Here is a 19,848-nt window from a genome sequence, read left to right on the forward strand (position 1 = left end):
ATAAACTCGGCTTGCTACACAAATATTGATTAAGAAGAGCAGCCACAATGTCAGCGTGAAATCAAATATTAAACACAAAAGTCCTCCATAGAAACCTTCGATGTGACGCTGGTGTTCCCATTTATGCCTCAGATCCATTTACAAAATGGGAAACAGGACATTGGCTGCATTGCCATTACATGTATTAACTATTTTACACCAATAAACCCACAGCCTGACAACAAGCCTTGTAACAACTGTTTAGGTACATTTTACTACTATGGTATTTTGTTTGTCACCGAAAATCTAACTTAATGTTGAGACACCCATACTATAGAATAATATTTTCTGTATACATAATATGTTTTGGTAAGTGCCACTGAGGCAGGCGCAAGAATTACTGTAATAGAAACATTTTTAAAATGGTGCTTGGTAGTTTGTATGTGAGACCAAACTCTCTTTATTTGTTGTTGGAATATCAGGCTTCAGCACACAAGGCCATAGATAGTGAACAACATGCAGTGATTCTGAATTATTCATTCAAAAGATTTGCAATAGTTTTAGGATCTGGATCCCAGGCAAGGTGAACACATTTGCTCATGTTTAAGCTTGATATTCCCTTCATCCATCTTCTTTACCACTTTATCAACAACACTCTCAACCATTTCATCACAAGGCCAACACAGAGAAACACACATTTACACAGATTTACATCGAGCGGCAAGTCACAGTGACCAGATGACCTTAAAGCCATGTTTTTTGGACTATGGGAGGAAACCACAGTACCCGAAAAGAACCTACATACAGACAGAGAGACTCCCAAACTCTACCTGAACTCAAACTGGGGATGGTTTTGCAAGAGAGGTGGCAGAGCTAACCACTGCACCCTGCCTGACATCGCCTCACTTTTGTGTCTATTAGTGTATACAATATGGCCACAGGGGGGCATTGTCCAGCAAGATATAGTTACACACAGTCAATGTGACACGATTGGAAGAAGCAGAAGAGCAGAAACATGGTGACGACATCCAAAGATAAACCTGTAGAGTATTAATGTGAGTTCTGTTCATAATAAGAATACATTTATTTTCCATTACAACCAAGTATAGAAGTGAGAATCTCCTCCATATGGAAAGGACATGAACATTATAGGGACAAAGTTGTATTATCAGCCAAGGTTATGTGCAGGGAAAGTACACCAGATGTCTTATAATTTCTGCATCACATTCCTCATGTATGTTATTCTCCTCCAGGAGGTGGATGGAATAAGAATTTACTGAGAGATTTCAGCCTGCGAGTGACACACTGCCGCAAGAGAATATGTGCCAATTTAATCTTTTCACTCCACCGGGGTGATGCATTTTAAGGGAAACTGAACTGTTATATACCTTGTCAAGGGTATGTCAGGAGTATAACAACTGGATTATACCGTAAACACGGCAGATGTGATGATAGAGCTTCTTAGGCGCAGTTCTCTTTAATTCCGGACTTCATCCTTGAGCAGTGGAGTGGTTCAGCGATGCTGAGAGAGCGCTTTGATCCCAGGAGGGCCCGGGTGGAGCTACTGCGCGTGTGACCAAGTGATTTATTGTCCTCTCAGGACCCTTAAAGCGCCACCCTCTCTGCAGTTTTGAGACATTCATTTAAGACTTTCAAATTCAGCGTGAGACCACACTCCAGTGCAGAGAGACTCAAATGAAATATTAATATGTCTCTGCCCTGGCGAGCACCCATGGACCTCATGGGCTTGGAAGCTGAACTTTCTGGAGTTTTCAAGCTGTGGGCACAATAACCACATATTCTTTTTTATTTATTTTTTTTGTTTCCCAAGCATGTCGGCTCCCATGCCGAGTTAGTCTCCTTCACCCAGCATTTTGTTCTTTATCTCTGACGCTGACTGACGCTTATTTTTGATGTGCTTATTGTGCAGAATCTTTGACAGATAACAGAGAGATGAAGATGAGGCAGAGCTGCACAGTCAGTTCCAGACTGGGAGCTAAAGACACGATTTATATCTGCTGCCTGTGCTACCTCGCAGGACTTAATCACTCCCAGTAATCAGAAGCTGTTTTGTGCCACTTTATTCTTTTTGTTTTGTTTTGTTTTGTTAAGAGATTGGCTTGGAAAATGTTTGCAGGCTCTGATTCTGACCACAAGTTAAAATTACTTTTCTCCTCACTCTTTACCAAACGCCCCTGAAGTGGTTTTGTAGACATAGACAGTGATCCGATGTGTTATGCTGCTCCTTGTTGCTTATACATAATATTACTTGGCCGTGAGACTCCATTACCCTGGTGCCCTTGAGGAATGTAACTGAGGAATGTAATGTCCTTTTCCGCCCGTTTTCATCTACACAACATAATTGTGCCAGTTTAGGGCTTTTGTAATTTTCACAAATGGTTTCAAAGTTAATGAAGTGTTGGCTGCAGGCAACAGTGAAGCAATCCCGTATCACCATTTCCCTCCCTCTCCATTCGCTCTCGCCACAGCTTCACATTCAGACAAATGCTTTTCACAAGCTGTGTGGAGAAGTTTGTGTCTTTGTGGCTTCATCTACAACAACAGTCTGATTTAAATTCTTCCTCCACCTGCTGTATTCCCAGCGCTGTCCTCCTCAGCTCCTCTCTCCTCTGACAGCCCTGTCCACTTCATAGCCCAAGATAACCTTTGTGTCATACTAAAGAGATCCAAGCGAAGGGACGTCAAACTCCTTTTAAGTCACGGGCCACAAAAGTCCAGGTTGATCTCAGCGAATAAAGCAAAAGCGAAATAACCTATAAATCACAACATATCCAAATGTTTCCTTTTGTTTCAATACCAAGAGGTGGAAGTACATTTAATTCTATTTGTACAAACCAAATTAAAAAAAAAAAAAAGGCTATTTGTCCTTCTATTGGTAATGTTTTTGGTGCGAAATCTCACGTTGAGCTTCTTTGAATTCCTTTGCATTGAAAAATGTAATGACTTAATAATTCTTTTTTTTTTTTTTTGTATTAAATCTCCTGATAGATCTACCTGCCACAGTGTTTCTGCTCAGATTGATATTGATATTCTCGGTCTTCTCCCAGTCATTTCTCACAGCGCATGATTTCTGCATCATTCAGGATGCATGTTTTCATAATATGTCTTTAATGCCACTCTGCTAGCGATGTTTTGTTACATCTGCTAATTACGGCCTTAGGGAGTTAGATTAGATAAAGCTAATAAGAAATTGAAATGATTGCTTTCATTGTAATTTATACACATTTCAAGGTCATCTTGTGGACCAGGTTGGACCATCTGGTGGGCTGTTCCTGAGATGTGGGCTGTATATTTAAAAGCTTTTCTTCAGCAGTTTTGGTTTGAAGTAGAAGTAGATCTGCTTCTTTTCAAATGCATATCCTGTTTATGTGGCTGAGTTTTACAGCGCAACTTATTCAGCCAGACTTTGAATCATATCACCAACCCTTTGAAATGATGCTTGGTCTTCCTATTCTGCAAAATTAGTTTTTAAATGTTTTGTTTTCAGTTAATCCTCCCTTCTCTCTGCCGTGCTGTTGTAATCTATATCTATAAAATTGATTCACTCTGTCTGTGAGTATTCCTTTCTAAATAAATCAGCTTTCACAGATCTATACAGTGGGCAGCAGGTTAAACTCAGCAATATTTTATGCTTCATAGGACTATGCAGGGAAGAGATTGGCCCGTGGCAGTGACTCAGCAGTCATCCATCAACTTCAAGGAGAGTTACACAGACAAATTGCCAGATGACAAAATTCGGCATTTTTCATTCAGGTCTGCTCTTTTCAGCACCCAGGTTTGATGAAACTTATCAAAATGTCCATGATTATACTCATTCACAGCTGAAAGCCACTTCTCTCCTTATGAATGACCGATAATGAAGAATGTAGAGACACCTGCCAAGACAATGGCATCCAGGATGTTGCCACTGGCATGGAAACACTTTCTGGTTATATCATGATTAAGGTGCTTCAAATGAAGTCACAAACGGCTCCTGATGAAACTGGAACAAATTAATTATTTTCTTATTTGTTTGTGTATTATGTAGGCTACGCTACCAATACAAATAACACTGTGAACAATTCCAAACTTTTGTTACAACTAAATGGCAAACAACAGTGTTAAACCAGTTTTAGGGACAGAAAACAGATTTTAAAGCTCATTTGCAGCAAATATAGCATCTAGTAAAGTGTTGAACCCATTCCTTCTACACGAGGCAACATTTTCTTTTTTGTTGTTTATTCATAACAACAAAAATCCCTTCAATGAGATCTTTTCTCTTTGCCGCCTAAGATATAGCTCGGACAGGTTAAAAAATTAATAAAAAAAAAACAGTTAGGGAAAGGCGATGACGTTGTGACCATTGGACTTCTCCCTCCCCTCAGAGGCGTTTGCATTGACCGACTGACTGTATTTTAAAAATGTTTTTTTCTTTGTGAATTCAATATCAGTTTTAGCTTTCCCCTATTTTCTTTAAACTTAGTTAACGGTGCCCTTAATATATAGTTTTTCATGGTTTATCAATTTAGCATGTAGGTGTAAATATACCAATTACCATATTCCTTAAGTAAATAAATCATCAAAATGCTTTCTCATTGTCCCCTTTCTTACACCAGATAATTAATGTAAGTATAAGGAACTAACTATACATGTGTGTATTTCACAAACGTTTCTTGGCTCATCTGAATCAACACTTTAGTTTTCATCAGCCAGTTTGTTTCGTTTTTTTAGCCTGTTGCATCAACTGAGGCGAACACTCAGTAAAGTGTGTGTGTGTGTGTGTGTGTGTGTGTGTGTGTGTGTGTGTGTGTGTGTGTGTGTGTGTGTGTGTGTGTGTGTGTGTGTGTGTGTGTGTGAACACTTCAAAGATACACCATAAAATGATAATTATGCAAGCAAATCGCACACATAGGGATGTAGAATTGACCAATGATTCACATATGTCACAGTTTCTAGGTAAAAATAGAAAGTATCATTGAGATGACATGACCGTCAGCGTGGTTTGATCATTATTTGTTCTTAGTAAGTTTTAGACCTGGGGCTTGCACATGGTTCTCTTTCTAATAAAGGTCTGACTGTGCCTGAAAAGTCAATAAATTCTGCATTGGGCCATAAATAACCCTCCAGCAGCCATGCATGCTCAAAGGTCAGCAGGTTGATATATTGAGCTGACATCATAACCCTGTTACTGAGGACTTACACAAATCCCATTTCCATCTTTGTTTCTCTCCACTCTCCTGCATTTTTTTTTTTTAATTTGGGTCAGGGTGATGTGACAGGGCCGGGCCACCATGACAGCAGTTTGGGGAAGTTTTGACAGCCAGAGTTAGGGAAGCTGCTTGGGGGACATGATGTCAGACTGGAGAGGAGTGACACGAGGTGAGGAAGACAGCCAACGCCCTATCTGATCTGATGGGAAGTGGCAGGAGATGAAGGGAAGGAGTCAAATTCAGCCTGAAAGCGTGGCCACGATCTGAGGTCAGTGGGAAGACACAAATAAAAGGGAACCACTACGGGAATACTAAGTAGGGAGTACCTCATCTTGGCTGTCAGTCATGCTGCAAATGCATTATAGACAAAGTCATTGTGACAAAATGAAGTTAAAGGGTATTTGTCTTTTAGTAAAATTTCGTTTGATCTGTTATTACACATTAAAGTTACCCTGCTTGAACCAAAATTAAACAAAAATTTTTCCAGTTTGGAAACAGACATTTCTGCAACAGAAAAACAATCAGACCACAGTTTATTTAACGTGGAAGGATAAGCTTGAACTGTTTTGCTCCGATAATCTCAACCTGCACATTCTTTGTCACATCCTTAGTGGCAATTTTTGGTTGAATTGAATGCTGGGCTACTTTAAGTTTCTTGTCCTTGACATTATTGTTAGTAACTGTCCACGGTAATAACAAAGAGCACTCTTCACTTGTTGATTACATGCTTTTACTTTGAAATATCATCACAAGTCTCCACATATAACTTGTATCTGTTATAACCTCTACATTTAAAATAAATGGACTTCTAAAAATGTGTTTTTTAACAAACAAAAAAATGTTCACCTTTCACTGGCTTGGCAATATTGATTGTACATAGTACTCATCATATTGTGTAATCAAATGTTCATTATTGTTTCTCTAACGGGTAGTAACATCTTGTGTTGAGGACGGCAGGTGCAGGAAAATCATCAAATCATGTCAAAATGTATCATGCTGAAGTTTAAGGATAACATAATAATAACTTGTATTTTCAGATTAGGATTTGATCTTCTTTAATGTTCAATGATGATGTGTGTTGTTGGTTGTGTTTGATGTTGTATGTGTCTTTTAAAACACAATTGTATTTCTGTAGAAAGACAATAAAGGCTTTGTGATCCCGGCTCTTTCTGGTTCAGATTAATCGTTAAAAGGCTCTTGTGGTCCTCGTCTCTAAGTTGAACCTATATTCTTTAAGGAACAAACCCCAAACCACTATCATAGTACTTGTGTGTGACTGTCTTTTCCCCACATTGCATGTTGTTTGGAATTGTCCCATCAGGAAGAAACTAATACTTACTCAGTGGTTTCCAGAGCTCGAGGACATTGACTGGAAGCCACTAACTACATAGGAACCTGACTGAGCAGCTTTAATGGAAAACTCTGACATGTCACTGCGCTTGGCTCATTTCCTACCACAGCCCTATAGATTGGAGACTTCCAAATGACTTTGTTATTCATCAGTATCGTCATCTTTGTTCTCAAGTGGGATGACTGAAGCCAAAGTGGAGTGGAAACAATGCCACACCACCATTACACCACCATAATGACTGAAACACTGCTCCATTTGTAACGACCACCCACAGTGACCCTTGAATTAACATTTAGATCACCAGTGGATGTCGTTTCAGGAGACTGGATTTTATTTTGAAAGTGGCTATTTACGTTTAAATTTGCATTTGAAGATGTGTCGCTTTCCGTGTGTTTGCTTGTGTGTATATGTGGTGTCATTTCAGATCAACAGGCAGTATCGCATCATTTAACACTTCAGGGGTACAGCCACTAATGTGATGTGCAGCTGTCATACAATTGTTTGTCTCTCTTTTTAGGCCTAAATGAGAATAATCTCTCCTTGTTCTTTTATTTGCATTTCAGAGGAATCTCATTGCCATCCTGTAGTGGTTTGTCTCCCAGACAACACTAAAAATACTCACAAGGAGATAATTAAGGTGAATTTGTGGCTGAGTAATCTGCTCAGGGCTTTACACTTTGTCTATATTGTCCCATTTGAGCTTCTGATGCATATTTAGCACCAACCATGTGTTTGGGATGAAAATGGCATTTGAAAATAGTATTTAGTTGAGTTGTGTTTTGTGTGTTTCCATTTTCGTCCTAAAAAAAAAAAAAAAAGCATAATAATGAGGCCGTGAGCAATGCATGTCTACGTCATGAGCTTAGCCCTCTGATCAGTAAACGGGGGTGGATGACTCATTGTATTCATTTAGATGGCTTTGCACTATTTCGTTGCTATTTTGTCATTGGATTGTCTTTAGTTGGGGGTGTCTGGTGTTTTCAGTTTGGGTGGACCTGAGTACAATTTTAACTTTTGTTTTTACTACCAGGATTTTTAGACCACATTCGTCATCGTACAGCACTGTTTCTCTATCTTTATTCGTAAATGCTGTAAATACGTGGAAACCACAATGCACAGCTGACTGCGAAGACCTGATTTTGTGCGTATATTTGCATCCGTGTCCTGCAGAAATGCTCAAACTTATTTTCTCTGCTCCAGACCATGCTGCTTTTCCATTCCCGGCCAAATGAATTATAAATGACCTGAGATATTTAAATAGACAAAGTTTGACTCCTGAAACAGATGGTCTGGACTAGATTTAGACCTTTTTTCTCTCTCACACAAAGGCTTTTTGCCCTTGGCTGCTGTAATGTGAATAGATTAGTCAACCTCTCATAGAAAAGAGGGCCTTGCTGGGTTACAGTGTTGCCATCAATGCCAACCAAGCACTATACCTGTAACACTTTCCATCTGTTACTGTGGTATTTTAACTTCCTCGGTAACTACTTTACTCTGTGTGGCATTTGCATGTTCTCCCTGTGCATGGGTTTTTGTCTGAGTACTCCAGCTTCCTATCATGTTTGGTTGGATAAAGCTGGTATGCAAGATAGACAGATGATCGAACATTTTAGAAAAACAAATCAGTGTTTAGTTCAAACTTTAACCGGATGAACCCCAAAACCTTTATTGGAATCTTTTTATTGAAACCTGATACAACAACACAGGAAATATTTCTGCAAAAATATATCCCCAATCTCCATAAAGAATCTGTGATTAAATAGATTACAACAAAATGGCAAACTACAGTGATAACGTGGCATCTCTTGTGGTGTAATAACATGCAGGAATATATTAGACATTAAAATAAAAAGCATTCATAAGTGCATAATGGCTGATAAATGTGAGCTGACTGACAGTTGAAACAATAATGGCAGAAACACATATTAAGATGATTAAATAACATACTAAATAAACATCAGACTTCTCAATGCAATGATTTTCAGACCAATATTCAGTTTCTTTACATGTCTTGGTTAAAATCAGGACACATCTCTACAATGCACATCCCTTAAGGTTTGCAGAAATAAGAAGGAACATTTTATTCTTCATCACTCGTCTTCCTGGATCTCTTTCGGTTGCTCCTTCAGACCCTCGCTCTGAGGATCTCCCTGGAGAGCACAGGCACACACATTTAAATAAAAATCACATGTTATACTTTTTCAGAGGTAAATTATCATGCACGATGTGGTGACTCACCAGGACAGAGAAAGCTCCAGAGCGACCCGAGTTGCCCCTTTTCGGTGGCTCCAGCTTCAATTGTCTCCTTGCTCTGGTCACCTGAAACTGTGACGCCAGACGTATCAGTGTCACCGTGTCGCGGCTTTGGAATTTGGTTGATGGGGTAAACTCATTTGTGCATGAACATAATCTATTCTTTGCACAGCCTAAAGGCTACCATCTGTCTCAAAAAGCCACTTGGATAGATGGATGGAGGTAAGTGTACCAAAGCTGATCCAAAAAAAAAACTAAACAAAGTAAGGTGGCCTTATAACTCTGCTCGCACATCCGGCCTATTTGCCCCAGCTGTTCCTCCACTCAGGGGTTGCCATGGTGACTCACCTGTAGGGGGGTGGATTTCTTGTCGTTGCTAAGGAGGGAGAAGGAGCCCACGCGGGGTTTACGCTTGTTCTTCTTCTTATTTGCAGCTTGAATCAAGTGTCGCCTGGACCTATCAGCCTAAAAACCACAAACAGAGGGATTATTGTTTCTCTCTCTCTCTCTCTCTCTGTCTGTCTCTCTCTCTCTCACACACGCTCATGCGCACACACCAAATTGGAGAAGAAATATCATGAAATACATTGGAATATCTCTCTGTACTGAAACACACACCTTTAGAACTGAATATTAAGCCTAAAAAAAACAATAGGAATTATTGTAATCGTAAACAAGCAACGAGTATGACGGTTACTGACTAAATGAAAAGAGTCCCTGACGTTTTGAACTCTGGGCTTGGCTCATGGGCCTTTCTGTGTGGAGTTTGCATGTTCGTCCTGTACATTGCATTTTTTTAAGGGTAGTCCAGTTTCGCCCCAGTCAGTTCAAAAACATGCATTAAAGCCCAAACGATGACTTGAAAATGCCTACAGGTGTGCATTTCAGTGTGTGAGACTCTTTGAATTGTCCCTAGGGGATAGATAAAGTGAATTAAAATTAGTTCATGAATTGAATTGTGTTTTTCAATGTAATGCACTGTGGACATTGAATCTACCCATAAAGTCAATTAGGGCTGGTACATATGATGCTGTATGCAAGGTGGATGGATATCAGGGAGTCCAGTAATCAACCTGGGATTAACTACTTTACATGGAACCAAGCTTTACTCACTGAACAGTTCCATGATTGTTGCAATTTTATTCTCAAGCGAGAGTTGGGCATCTATTTTAGTTGAATTTAAAAGAAGATTTGATCTGTTTTGAGAATAAAGGTTTAACCTCAAAAGGGGCGATACATTTTTTTTATCCAGCTTTGTTTAAAACGTTTCAGCAGAAAGGGGGATGAGTACACCGGATGAGGAGCTGTATCGCTCCCATCTCCCCAGCAAATCGCACCATGATTATATAGTACTTTTAGGAATTTAGCTGCCGCAAACTGTGGTTTCTTTGGCTCGGTTCTGTAAGCCTGCACATACAGATGATACAGTATGACTAAAACTTCAGAAGACCTTCAGGAGCTGCTGCCACTGCTGCAAACCAGTCCCCACCTCCTCCACGTTTGGCTTTCGCTCGCACAATCTTGTGTGACTAACAGGAGTGGTTTACCTGGATGAGAGTGTTAGGGAAACCTTTGACAGCGACGGCCCCGGGCAGGTTGAAGTGACTCAGGTGGGTGGGACCTCTCCGCTCCAACTGTCTCTTACGTCTGAACAAAACCTACAAAGATGAGACAGTCAGAACCACAACCACAGAGGGAAACAACATCTCCCGCATGCTGCATCCAGTCTTGTGTGCAGTACATACCAAGTGAGCAGCGTATGTCTATTTCATCCTATCCTCCTCATTTCTCTTTTCTTTTGTCGAGTAGAAGGAAATCAACAAAACTGTTATTATCAGGAGTCTCATTGTTTTCCTGCATTGATCTGCTCAAATCAAAGCTCTGCTATTGATCGCTCTCATTTCGCTAATAAATGGACTGTCACTTTAAGAACCAACAGGTCTCAGTTGGAAAGTAAAAGACTTGGTAAATTCACAACAGTCCTACAGAGCCTGATTGTACAAGAATGGAAACATTAATTTCCACCCCCAGTTTTTGATTATAGCTTCCTCTCCGTTTTTCCAGGCAGTTGAAAACAAAGACAGTTTCATTCACTCCATAATATTTGCCTTGCAATCATTTGCAATGCCGGTTAAAGAGCTTACAGTGATTGCCATTGACCTACATTTGAATGATTACTTCAGTTTCCAGCAATGTGGGACACAATATTTTAGAAGTGACTGTGTGGCACAACAGTTGTACACTTTGGGGTTGCAGGTTAATTGCATAATGCATTTGTTATTGTTTGTTTCTGTGACTGAAGCTACGGGGATGCAAATGCTGCATTGCTCTTGTGACTCAATGGCCCAAGTAAGATGTTTTTGTCTGTTTTTCCTCAGTAGTGTTTGAAAATTTCCAAAACCCCAAACATTTTCCTATTTATCTGTTTCTTTTGTCCCCTTTTTGAAACCTTCTGCCCACAGACCAAACTATCTTTAGCCTAAATGTGCTCTAAATTGGTGTCGTCCAAGAGGAGCAACAGGAAGTGCAACGTGCCAAAGTATAACTCTGTGAAGGAAAAGTGTAGGTGTTGGCACATACCAGTCCTTCAGCTAAGGGTAATGCCTTCTGGTCATCCCACTGAGGAGAAAACATACATACCAAAGACTCAGCATTTATGTTGCATTCATCATATCCTGTTAAAAATGTCTCTTTTTTGTCATTACATTGCCTCACATGTTGATTTCGTCACGCTTGAACCATCCTCATGCAATTTCTCTTCTGTTGTAAGCTTAAGATAACTCAATCCGTGACCATTAACTAATAGTATTTTCATTTAAGCTTTCCCAATGTGTAAACAACCCCCTCATACAACATTGCTGTTTGTAAAAACAATTGTTAAACACTTGTGTCGTTAAATAATGTAGCAAGACGAAGATTCAGCTGCCATTGTGTAAAATCCAGCTGTATATTTGGTAAGTGTGTGTGTTTACAATATTCATCAAATCCCGCCACAATTCCAATTGGTCTCTCTGCTGTTGCATCCATTATGCGCTGACGAGTCCCATAAATTCCCCCATTTGATGTTTTCCATCGTAAACATAAGTGAGTTTGGTGGGAACTGGCAAATATCACCTAATGCAGCAAATATAGCCCTTGAAAAGATGCTGCTGCTGGTATTAGTTAGTCCTGACCACATTTAAAGCTTATAATCGTGCATGCTGTAATTACATTACAAATACTGGCTGAAAAAAAAAAAAAAAAAAAGCACACATGTGGCGCAAAGTCGCTCAGATGGAGAATCACAAGTGAGACTCTTATGTGTGGCTGAAAAAAATCCTCTTTTCTCCTGCAGCTGTCGAATCCGTTGTCCACATGAGAGTGATTACTTTGGACAGAACATGAGGACTGTCCACAGAAAAATGCTGACCACAAGTTTAAAGTATAAAAACCGGCAGCCACATGAAAAGCTAAAAGAGGTTCAGTAAGGTTTTCGTTCCATTGAGAGGGTATATTTTAGAGCATTGGCATTATGGCTGTGAAAACCATTACAATGAAACTTTGTTTCTGTTAGAAAAAAACCCAGATTATATGTTTCTATGTCTCCATAGGTCAGCCTTGGACAGCACATGTCTGCTTCCATCTTAAAACTGGTTTGACCACTATTATCGTCACAGTTGTCTTTTCTGTAGGAGGCAGACTGGACGAACTGACATTCCTGCAGAGTTACTGGTTTCCTCTGGCCGGGCTACTGTATAAACACTGACCACGCTGTCTGCATGAGCTACATCTAACAATGCACACTTAAAAACAATAACTTCTTGTTCTTTTTAATTGATACGCTGTTTCTGACTCTATATTCACACTGAGGACATGTTTCGGGGGAAAAAACAGCAAATACGCATTTTATAGGTGCAATAATAAAATGATTTAAAGCATATTCTGTGCATTGATTATTAAGCCAAATTTAAACCAGACTGTGTCAACATGGCAGTTGCTTTTTTGCAAACTTGCTTTACATGAACCTCATCCCTTCGGGCCCTTTAAAGTTTGTTATTATGTACTTTACTGTAAGCAAGCAACAGTTAAATAGCTCCAGACAGCCTGCACTTACCCCAGCAGAACAGATGATGACTGACACCTAATGAACACCCTTGTCCTCCTCTAACTATCACATCCATTAGAAGTGCGTCTCTTACCTGTGCGTCTGCGGTCCGTCCTCTGACACACAGCTCTCCCTGGCTTGCTCCTGAGCAGTCGAGGGCGTGTGACAGCAGACTCGCCTGCAGGCAGAGCACGCAGAGCCAGATAGTAAACCCCATGATCCAGGCAGGAACTAGACTGCTCCCAGTCTGTGTCAGCTCCCTGCTTTATACTCTCGGCTCTCCTAATGGGGAACAGATGCAGGGGAACGGGAGGCCATGCCAGCTTCACGCAGACAAACAGCCTACCACAAGCTTGTGCTCCGCGCCAACCAGTGGCCTGTGGTCCTGCAGAAACATGTCAGACATGTGGAGGGGCCTCCCTTTAAAAAAAAAAAAAAAAAAAAGGCCCTCCTTCACCTCCCCTCCTATACCCCATCTATCCTGCTACCCCAACCTAAAGTGGAACATGAGGGCCATTTTCCACTTAGGCCTTCGTTCGAGGCTGCCAAAATGTGTGTCTGTGTGAGTGTGTTTAATAAAAAAGAGCGGAGAGAAGAAACTTGTGTTGTCAAGCCCTTGTAGGTAACAAATGAAAAAATGGTGGTTTGGTTCTTGTAATGCCTTCAAGAAATGCTGCATTATGCAGTGGGTTTGTCTCCTGGCTCAGTGTAGATGAATCTGCTTCCTTGTGCTTTTAAAGTGACTGTTTATTCAAGCCTTCACGGATCCAAACACTTGAGTAAGCCTTTTTAGAAATTACAGTAATTATTCCTCAGCAGACTTCTCAGAGGAATATACAGCAGCTATTGACACTGTGAATTCATCACGCAGCTTGCAGATTAAAGCCTCAAACAGCATCTGATGATTCATGAGACTGAATGAGGATAATATGTCTTTTTGGAAAGTTTGGGAATCTTACTTGTGATTCTTTTGAGGTGGAAAAAAAACCAGGTGAAAAACAGAGAGAGGAAATCAGTGTTTTAAATCCATTTTCTTCTTAAACTGAACAGTGTGTTTTACATTATCTGGCAAGTTTACTATATATCTGCAGGAGTTTATATGGCCTTTAAAACATAACAAGTCATAAAGAAGGCATGCCCTGATGGGGCAAGTTTCATGTGAATGGGCGCTCTGTCTCAAGGTGTATTACACGATGGAAAGAATGAGTGAGAGTGAGAGCAAGAGGGAGAATGAATCTGGTCTAATGTGTTTAAGCCTGGAGCTGTCGGTCACTGAGGCATCATCTCCTGCTAGGACAGGCACCGCTGTGAAAACTGCTGAAAGTTTCATTTCCGGTCCAAGTCGAAGCTAAATACCTCTTTCCTTTCCTGGTTCCATCTCACTCAGCTAACTTAAGAGAGATTGGGAAAACATCTCCCACTGAGTCATAGTGTGAATGGTGAGAATGAAACATCCGTCCTCACCCCCGTGGCTCTGAATCCCACCACCACCCTCCGATCCTTCATTTTTCTGAGATATGCTGTGCGAGAACTGCTGTTGCAAACATCTCCCAGGAGGTTCAGGGAGACCACTGGCGAGACAGCTATACAGGCTAATGATGTAAATCGATGGAGGCGATGTTTAGTCAGGAGACAAAGGGAGGGAAGAGAGAAAAATGACCTCAAAACAGCTAATAATGCTTTCTTTGGCACTCAGACCTCTGAATGGGTGGACGTGTCTTCCGTTGTAGTGGACAAACTGAACACTCCATCTCAGTATCACTCCTACGGGGAAATCACAGTCTGTGGTTTAGCTTTAAGCACCGCATGACTTCTGGTAAGATGTGAAAATGATGTTACCAAGGTTACAAGTTTACATTAACCTCACACAAACCACAATGTGGCCGTGTAGAAAGACAGTAATCACAGCAAGAGTTACAGTATTTCATACTCCAGATCCCTGTTATTCACTTCACACTTTTGGTTTCAAAGTAACTTTTTTTTTGGAGCATCTTGGGGAGTTAACGATGTAAAATTGCCATGCAGAGCCACTCTCAGTATTCACCCTCTCCTGCCTCCCGATGGGAAGTGTCATTCATCAGCTGCTGTGCTTTGTGCTGCTGTCAGTGTACTGAAGACAGCGCTCCAAGGCAAGCAGCCTCTGACCTTGTGAAACAAAACAAAAAACACACCTGTTTTCCACTCAACCCCGTGTCCCAGTGTGTCTGATAAGTGAGGAGAACACAGGTAATTTGTGACACATAAATACTTGTGGAAATGTGTCTGAGTGTGAGAGTGTGAGAGGGCTTAAGCAGCCCAGCGGCCTGGGAGTAGGATAACAGAGGAGGAAAAACAGGAAATGTGACTTAAGAAACAACATCTGCATTATTAGACATGACTCATGAAGCAATGGATGTTTTTGATTATGTAACTGAAAAATTAACTCTTGCAGACTAATTTGTTAAAGGTGCAGTGCGCACAGTTTAAGCAATGCCACTTTTGTGCATGGCGTGGCAGTCGTGAGTCAGTTCTCAGTTTCTCCTCAGTACTCTTTATTTAGTCATTTGCACAAGCTGCTGCCTCTGTTTTGTAGCTTATCTGTCATTTAAAAAAAAGAAAATTAAACTGAGAGCAGATCAGATGCTCGGTTTACAAGGTTTGACATGCTGCAGTTGCTTTCTTAGTTTGCAGACATCAGTGGTCATGAATTCAGCACAACACAGAGATATACATGGAGTTACATGACTTTTTTTTTTTTTACATGTTCAATTGAAAATAATATTACATAACATACCTTTAAAGGATTGGGTTAAGTGAATTATGTAAGATAGCTTAATCATTAGATTTTTGTGGTAGCCCAGTCTATTTTTTTTTGTTGAGAGGAATATATTGATGGTCATTGATTTTTAAACATATTGGACTGTACAGACAACAATGATGTGCTTTCATTATGTACAATTAAACATAAAACCACACACATTCACAATTAGGTGTGATCCCAGTTCATCTCTCATAGGTTTTCACAGCTTGCATCGTAGCTTCTTGTTGGAAACAAACTTCATGCTCACTACACCATCTAGTGGTCCAAACTGGTTTTACAAGACTGAACCTGCTGAGGCTAACTGATTTGTTTGTTAACTTGAATGCAGGGCTTTTTTAAACTCTCCAAGCAGCAAGGTCACTCTATAGAGGTGAAATATAACACTGAAATCATCTGTAATCTTCTCCACTCACTTGCTATCCAACATTTCTTGGTCAACAACAGCAACATTTTTCTCCAATTAGCTAGTTTCGTGTTGAGGATCATGTTCAGAACTACCAGAGGTTGTTCCAAAAATGGTGTTCAGTACAAAGAACATGATTTAAATCTAATTATTTGGGAAATTTGTAGTCAAGTATTCACATCGTATAACTCAGTTCCTGCAAACAAACTCTTGATTACCCCTGGGAAATTTTGAAGCAGCTTGATTTGTGAGCCACATTCCATAATATTTTCACAGTTTGTGGATCCCCTAATGAACTTCTGGCTGCAGCAGCCTCGTAGGCCATTGTGTGGACACCTGTGCTTTAGCAGATTCCTGCAGCAGTATGCAGAAGCCTTATATGGTGATACCATTGTTTCTTCATTTTCTGTGGATTATAATATTTTTGATTTGTTTCACTATTTTAAATGGTAGTTTCCACATATTGTGCATTTAACAGAGTTTAGAAGAACAACTATAATCACGTTCATAAGCTCAAGTTATTGAGTTGTAAAAATAACATTTTGTAAAGCTATATTATTGGGATTTTACAGGTTTGAGAAATGGAGTGCTGAAGGATTTTTCCACTGTTATGTTTTCTTTGAGGCGTTGCTGCAACTACTCAGTTGAATTTTGTGTAATTTTGCAGAACTTGGACGCTTTCAGTAAAAAAAACCGAACTTTTAAGTGTGTTACATTTCAGCTCTGTTGTTTTGTTTATCAATCTTGCGGAAAATGAAAAATACAGTTACTCAAACTCTACACGCGTATTTACTCAAGCATATGGATACAGAAACAAACAACAGGCATTAGTGGAGTTACTTCTTCCATGGTGCTTATAGGTTGTTTTCACATTAAATGAACCATTGGTACAACAATTAATTAGACGCAGTGCATCAAGCTAAAATGTGCTTCTTTCATTTGTTCATGCACCAAATAACACTTCCCAAGCATTTACAGTCCCTAACTGAATGCAGATTTTGCACGTGCACGCTGCTAATAAAGACATGTGAAGGATACTAATAAATGCCTGTGTACTCCATATGCAGGGTCACAGCGCTGTAACTTTTACTGAGAAATGAGAGACTCGTATTACATCCCCTTCCTGTCTGCACAACTGCACAGGTTTACAGGTCTGATTGCAAATCAATACTCCTTTACAGTGTGTTGCCCTCAGCTCTTTCTAAGCAGCTGCTTTGGTTGCAGCTCTATGGAAGACGGTGAGCGAGAGAGAGAGAGAGAGAGAGAGAGAGAGAGAGAGAGAGAGAGAGAGAGAGAGAGAGAGAGAGAAGAGGTGAGGCTTTCAATCTTGTCATGTGGAAACAGCAAAGGAAAGCCAAGGACGAGGCTGAGGAAAAACAACACAGCTGTGCTGCAGTTTCTGTGCTCGTCACTGAACAAATATGGATCGCGGTCTGGTCTCTCGCATTACTCTCTCCTCCTATCTGAAATGTCAGTGGATTAGCATGTTCACATTTGACTCACAGTTAATCGTATGTGCAATCCTCGGTAAGGCGAGCACAACATTCTTCCCACTCTGTGGTGTATCACCAAATAAAAGCTACTCACGCTCCTTGTTTTCCCACACGGTGCAGTGGAAGACACCTTTATCCGCTGAGCAGCTCTTTGGATCCGTCTACATGTTACCATAAAGTATCGATTTAGACATCAAAGCTTTCAGGAAGCGAAAACATACAGTCTGTAGATAATCAATTAAATGATAAGTCTCTGTTGCTGGCGGCTGTGGAGAAGTGACATCCAAAATGAATCAATACATGCACGCAAATACCTTGTCTGGTTTTAAAATAGGACAAGGCTCGTTTATATTACACCTCCAAAAGTGGGAAAATAGGGCAGGTGCAAAGTGAAACAATCGTTTATTTTTACAAAATGACACTGCTGTAAAAGTATGCCTCTAACAGCGCCGTTCTGCTCAAAATTGATTGTCAAGGTGTTTATATGAGCAGTGGCTGTGAATATTAAATGTGTGCTGATCGTTGCTTTTTTAGGCTTTTTTTTTTTTTTTTTTTACTTTCCTGAGTGTAGAATTAATGAGAGATTCACTCTAAATTATAGGCCTATTCTCTCAATCATTCACAGCAACACAAGTCAGCAGCTTCTGCAACTTGAATAAGTGCACAAATCTTCAGCTCAATGGCTTTTTCATGATTTGATAGTGTTTTTATTTGGGTGCCTCTGATTGAGCTTATTGACAACCTTGAAGCATTCAACTGCATTTCCCTGAATATGATTCGTCATGATGTGGGAAATCGTCTCCTCGTCATGCAAACTCATGAACTGAGTAAGCATTCTTTCACTAATCTCAATTTGTTTTTATGTTTCTTTTAACAGACCAGAGCTGTGCATTGCTTTGAGCTTTGTTCACATTGTCCAGTCTTCCATTGCATGCTCTAAAAGTCTTATATTCATAATTACCGTGCATCTGTAATCGTGCCAGATAACGTAGCCACACACAAACATCTACCATTTACCTTGTAGCGGTGCAGTGGTTGCACATTTAGCAGTTTTTTTCTTCTTCTTTTTTTTATTAGTATGATTTTCCATTTTGCATATTTGAATACATATTGCTCAGCAACCAAAAGCAATTCTGTGATTGCTGGGAAATCAGCCAATGGGTAAATGAAAGTAAAACCCAATAATCTGCTGCAGAACGGTGTGAGACGCGCCACTGCTGGATCATAAAGCTCAGTCAGTACCTTTACAGAATATGAACACACCGCTACACTTTACAGCCAGGCTACAAGTGCAGTTGTGTTGTATTTTATTGAGGCAATGATACAAGTAAGTGCTAATTAAACCCAGATGGTGCAGTTATCGCCACGGCACAATGACCATTGTTCATCCAGCCAGAATACCGAACCCAAACCATACGAGCATATCCTGCATAGTACGGGTCATGCCCTTTATTTATATCCCCTCCTCTCTCGGCTGTGGTTACCATGGCAGCAAGAAGTTGGATTCAAACAATGCTGCTGAGGGCTGAAGCCTCTGGCGAGGCGGCAGAGACGACCGTATCTGTGTCTGGTGGAGGGAAGGTGTGGACAAGTAGCGGCTCACTGCTCTCTGCATTGCACACACACACACACACACACACACACACACACACACACACACACACACACACACACACACACACACACACACACACACACAAATAATTATCATTATGTAGCTATGTGTGGATCCACAGTAACATTGCATTTGAAGGAAAATTGCACCTGAATTGTCTTTTTGTTGTCATGAACATGAAAATGACCCTGACAGGATCTTTTTCAAGAAGAAAAGACACAAATGTATTCACATCACACAGTTAAAGACTGTTACAATAAGCATGTGAAATTATGGCATTAATTATGATGCAGTTTGGTAGACAGCACGCCAAGCGAGAATGGCATTTTTGTGTGGAGTTTTCATTTTGGCCAGGTGTGTTGGTGATTCTTTTTTTTAAATTGAAGATCAGTGGTTCGTATAAGTTTCCACAATTGAAGGGATTTAGTTAAATTCTGGCTATACAAGTGTTATTCAAGTGGTCATTTGTCCAATATTTGAGTCAGCATACTGAAAACAATGAAACTAATATAGAAAGAAACTGAAATATTAAAGTGGATTAGTTAAATTTCATGCAATGTGATAGCTAAATTATGTTTCATGCGGTTTGTTTGACTATATTCAAGCAAAAATGCAAACAACGTGACAGTGACCTCCATGAGGAAAAGGTGTAGCTGTTGT

At 40.2% G+C, this 19,848-nt stretch overlaps 1 protein-coding gene across 1 annotated transcript; it reads right to left on the reverse strand.

The window, feature by feature from the left end:
* Positions 1–8,164: 8,164 nt before the first annotated feature.
* Positions 8,165–13,378, reverse strand: LOC308125952 (uncharacterized protein). The gene is made up of 6 exons (XM_080490000.1): positions 12,972–13,378; positions 11,374–11,412; positions 10,341–10,451; positions 9,142–9,258; positions 8,779–8,865; positions 8,165–8,690 (listed from the first exon to the last, which is right to left on the reverse strand). Exons 1-6 carry the CDS (start codon positions 13,092–13,094, stop codon positions 8,631–8,633), a joined length of 537 nt encoding a protein of 178 aa, XP_080346126.1. The 5' UTR covers positions 13,095–13,378; the 3' UTR covers positions 8,165–8,630.
* Between the last annotated feature and the right edge of the window lie 6,470 nt (positions 13,379–19,848).

This window comes from Lipophrys pholis (assembly GCF_963383615.2).
Source record: "Lipophrys pholis genome assembly, chromosome: 20".
In the NCBI taxonomy this organism is placed as follows: Eukaryota; Metazoa; Chordata; class Actinopteri; order Blenniiformes; family Blenniidae; genus Lipophrys; species Lipophrys pholis.

Coding starts and splice junctions, on each gene's coding strand:
- LOC308125952 (XM_080490000.1), bottom strand. CDS start 13,094: ATGGGGTTTACTATCTGGCTCTGCGTGCTCTGCCTGCAGGCGAGTCTG. Junction 11,413..12,971: donor GACGGACCGCAGACGCACAG/GTAAGAGACGCA, acceptor TTTTCTCCTCAG/TGGGATGACCAGAAGGCATT. Junction 8,691..8,778: donor CTGGAGCTTTCTCTGTCCTG/GTGAGTCACCAC, acceptor TGTGCTCTCCAG/GGAGATCCTCAGAGCGAGGG.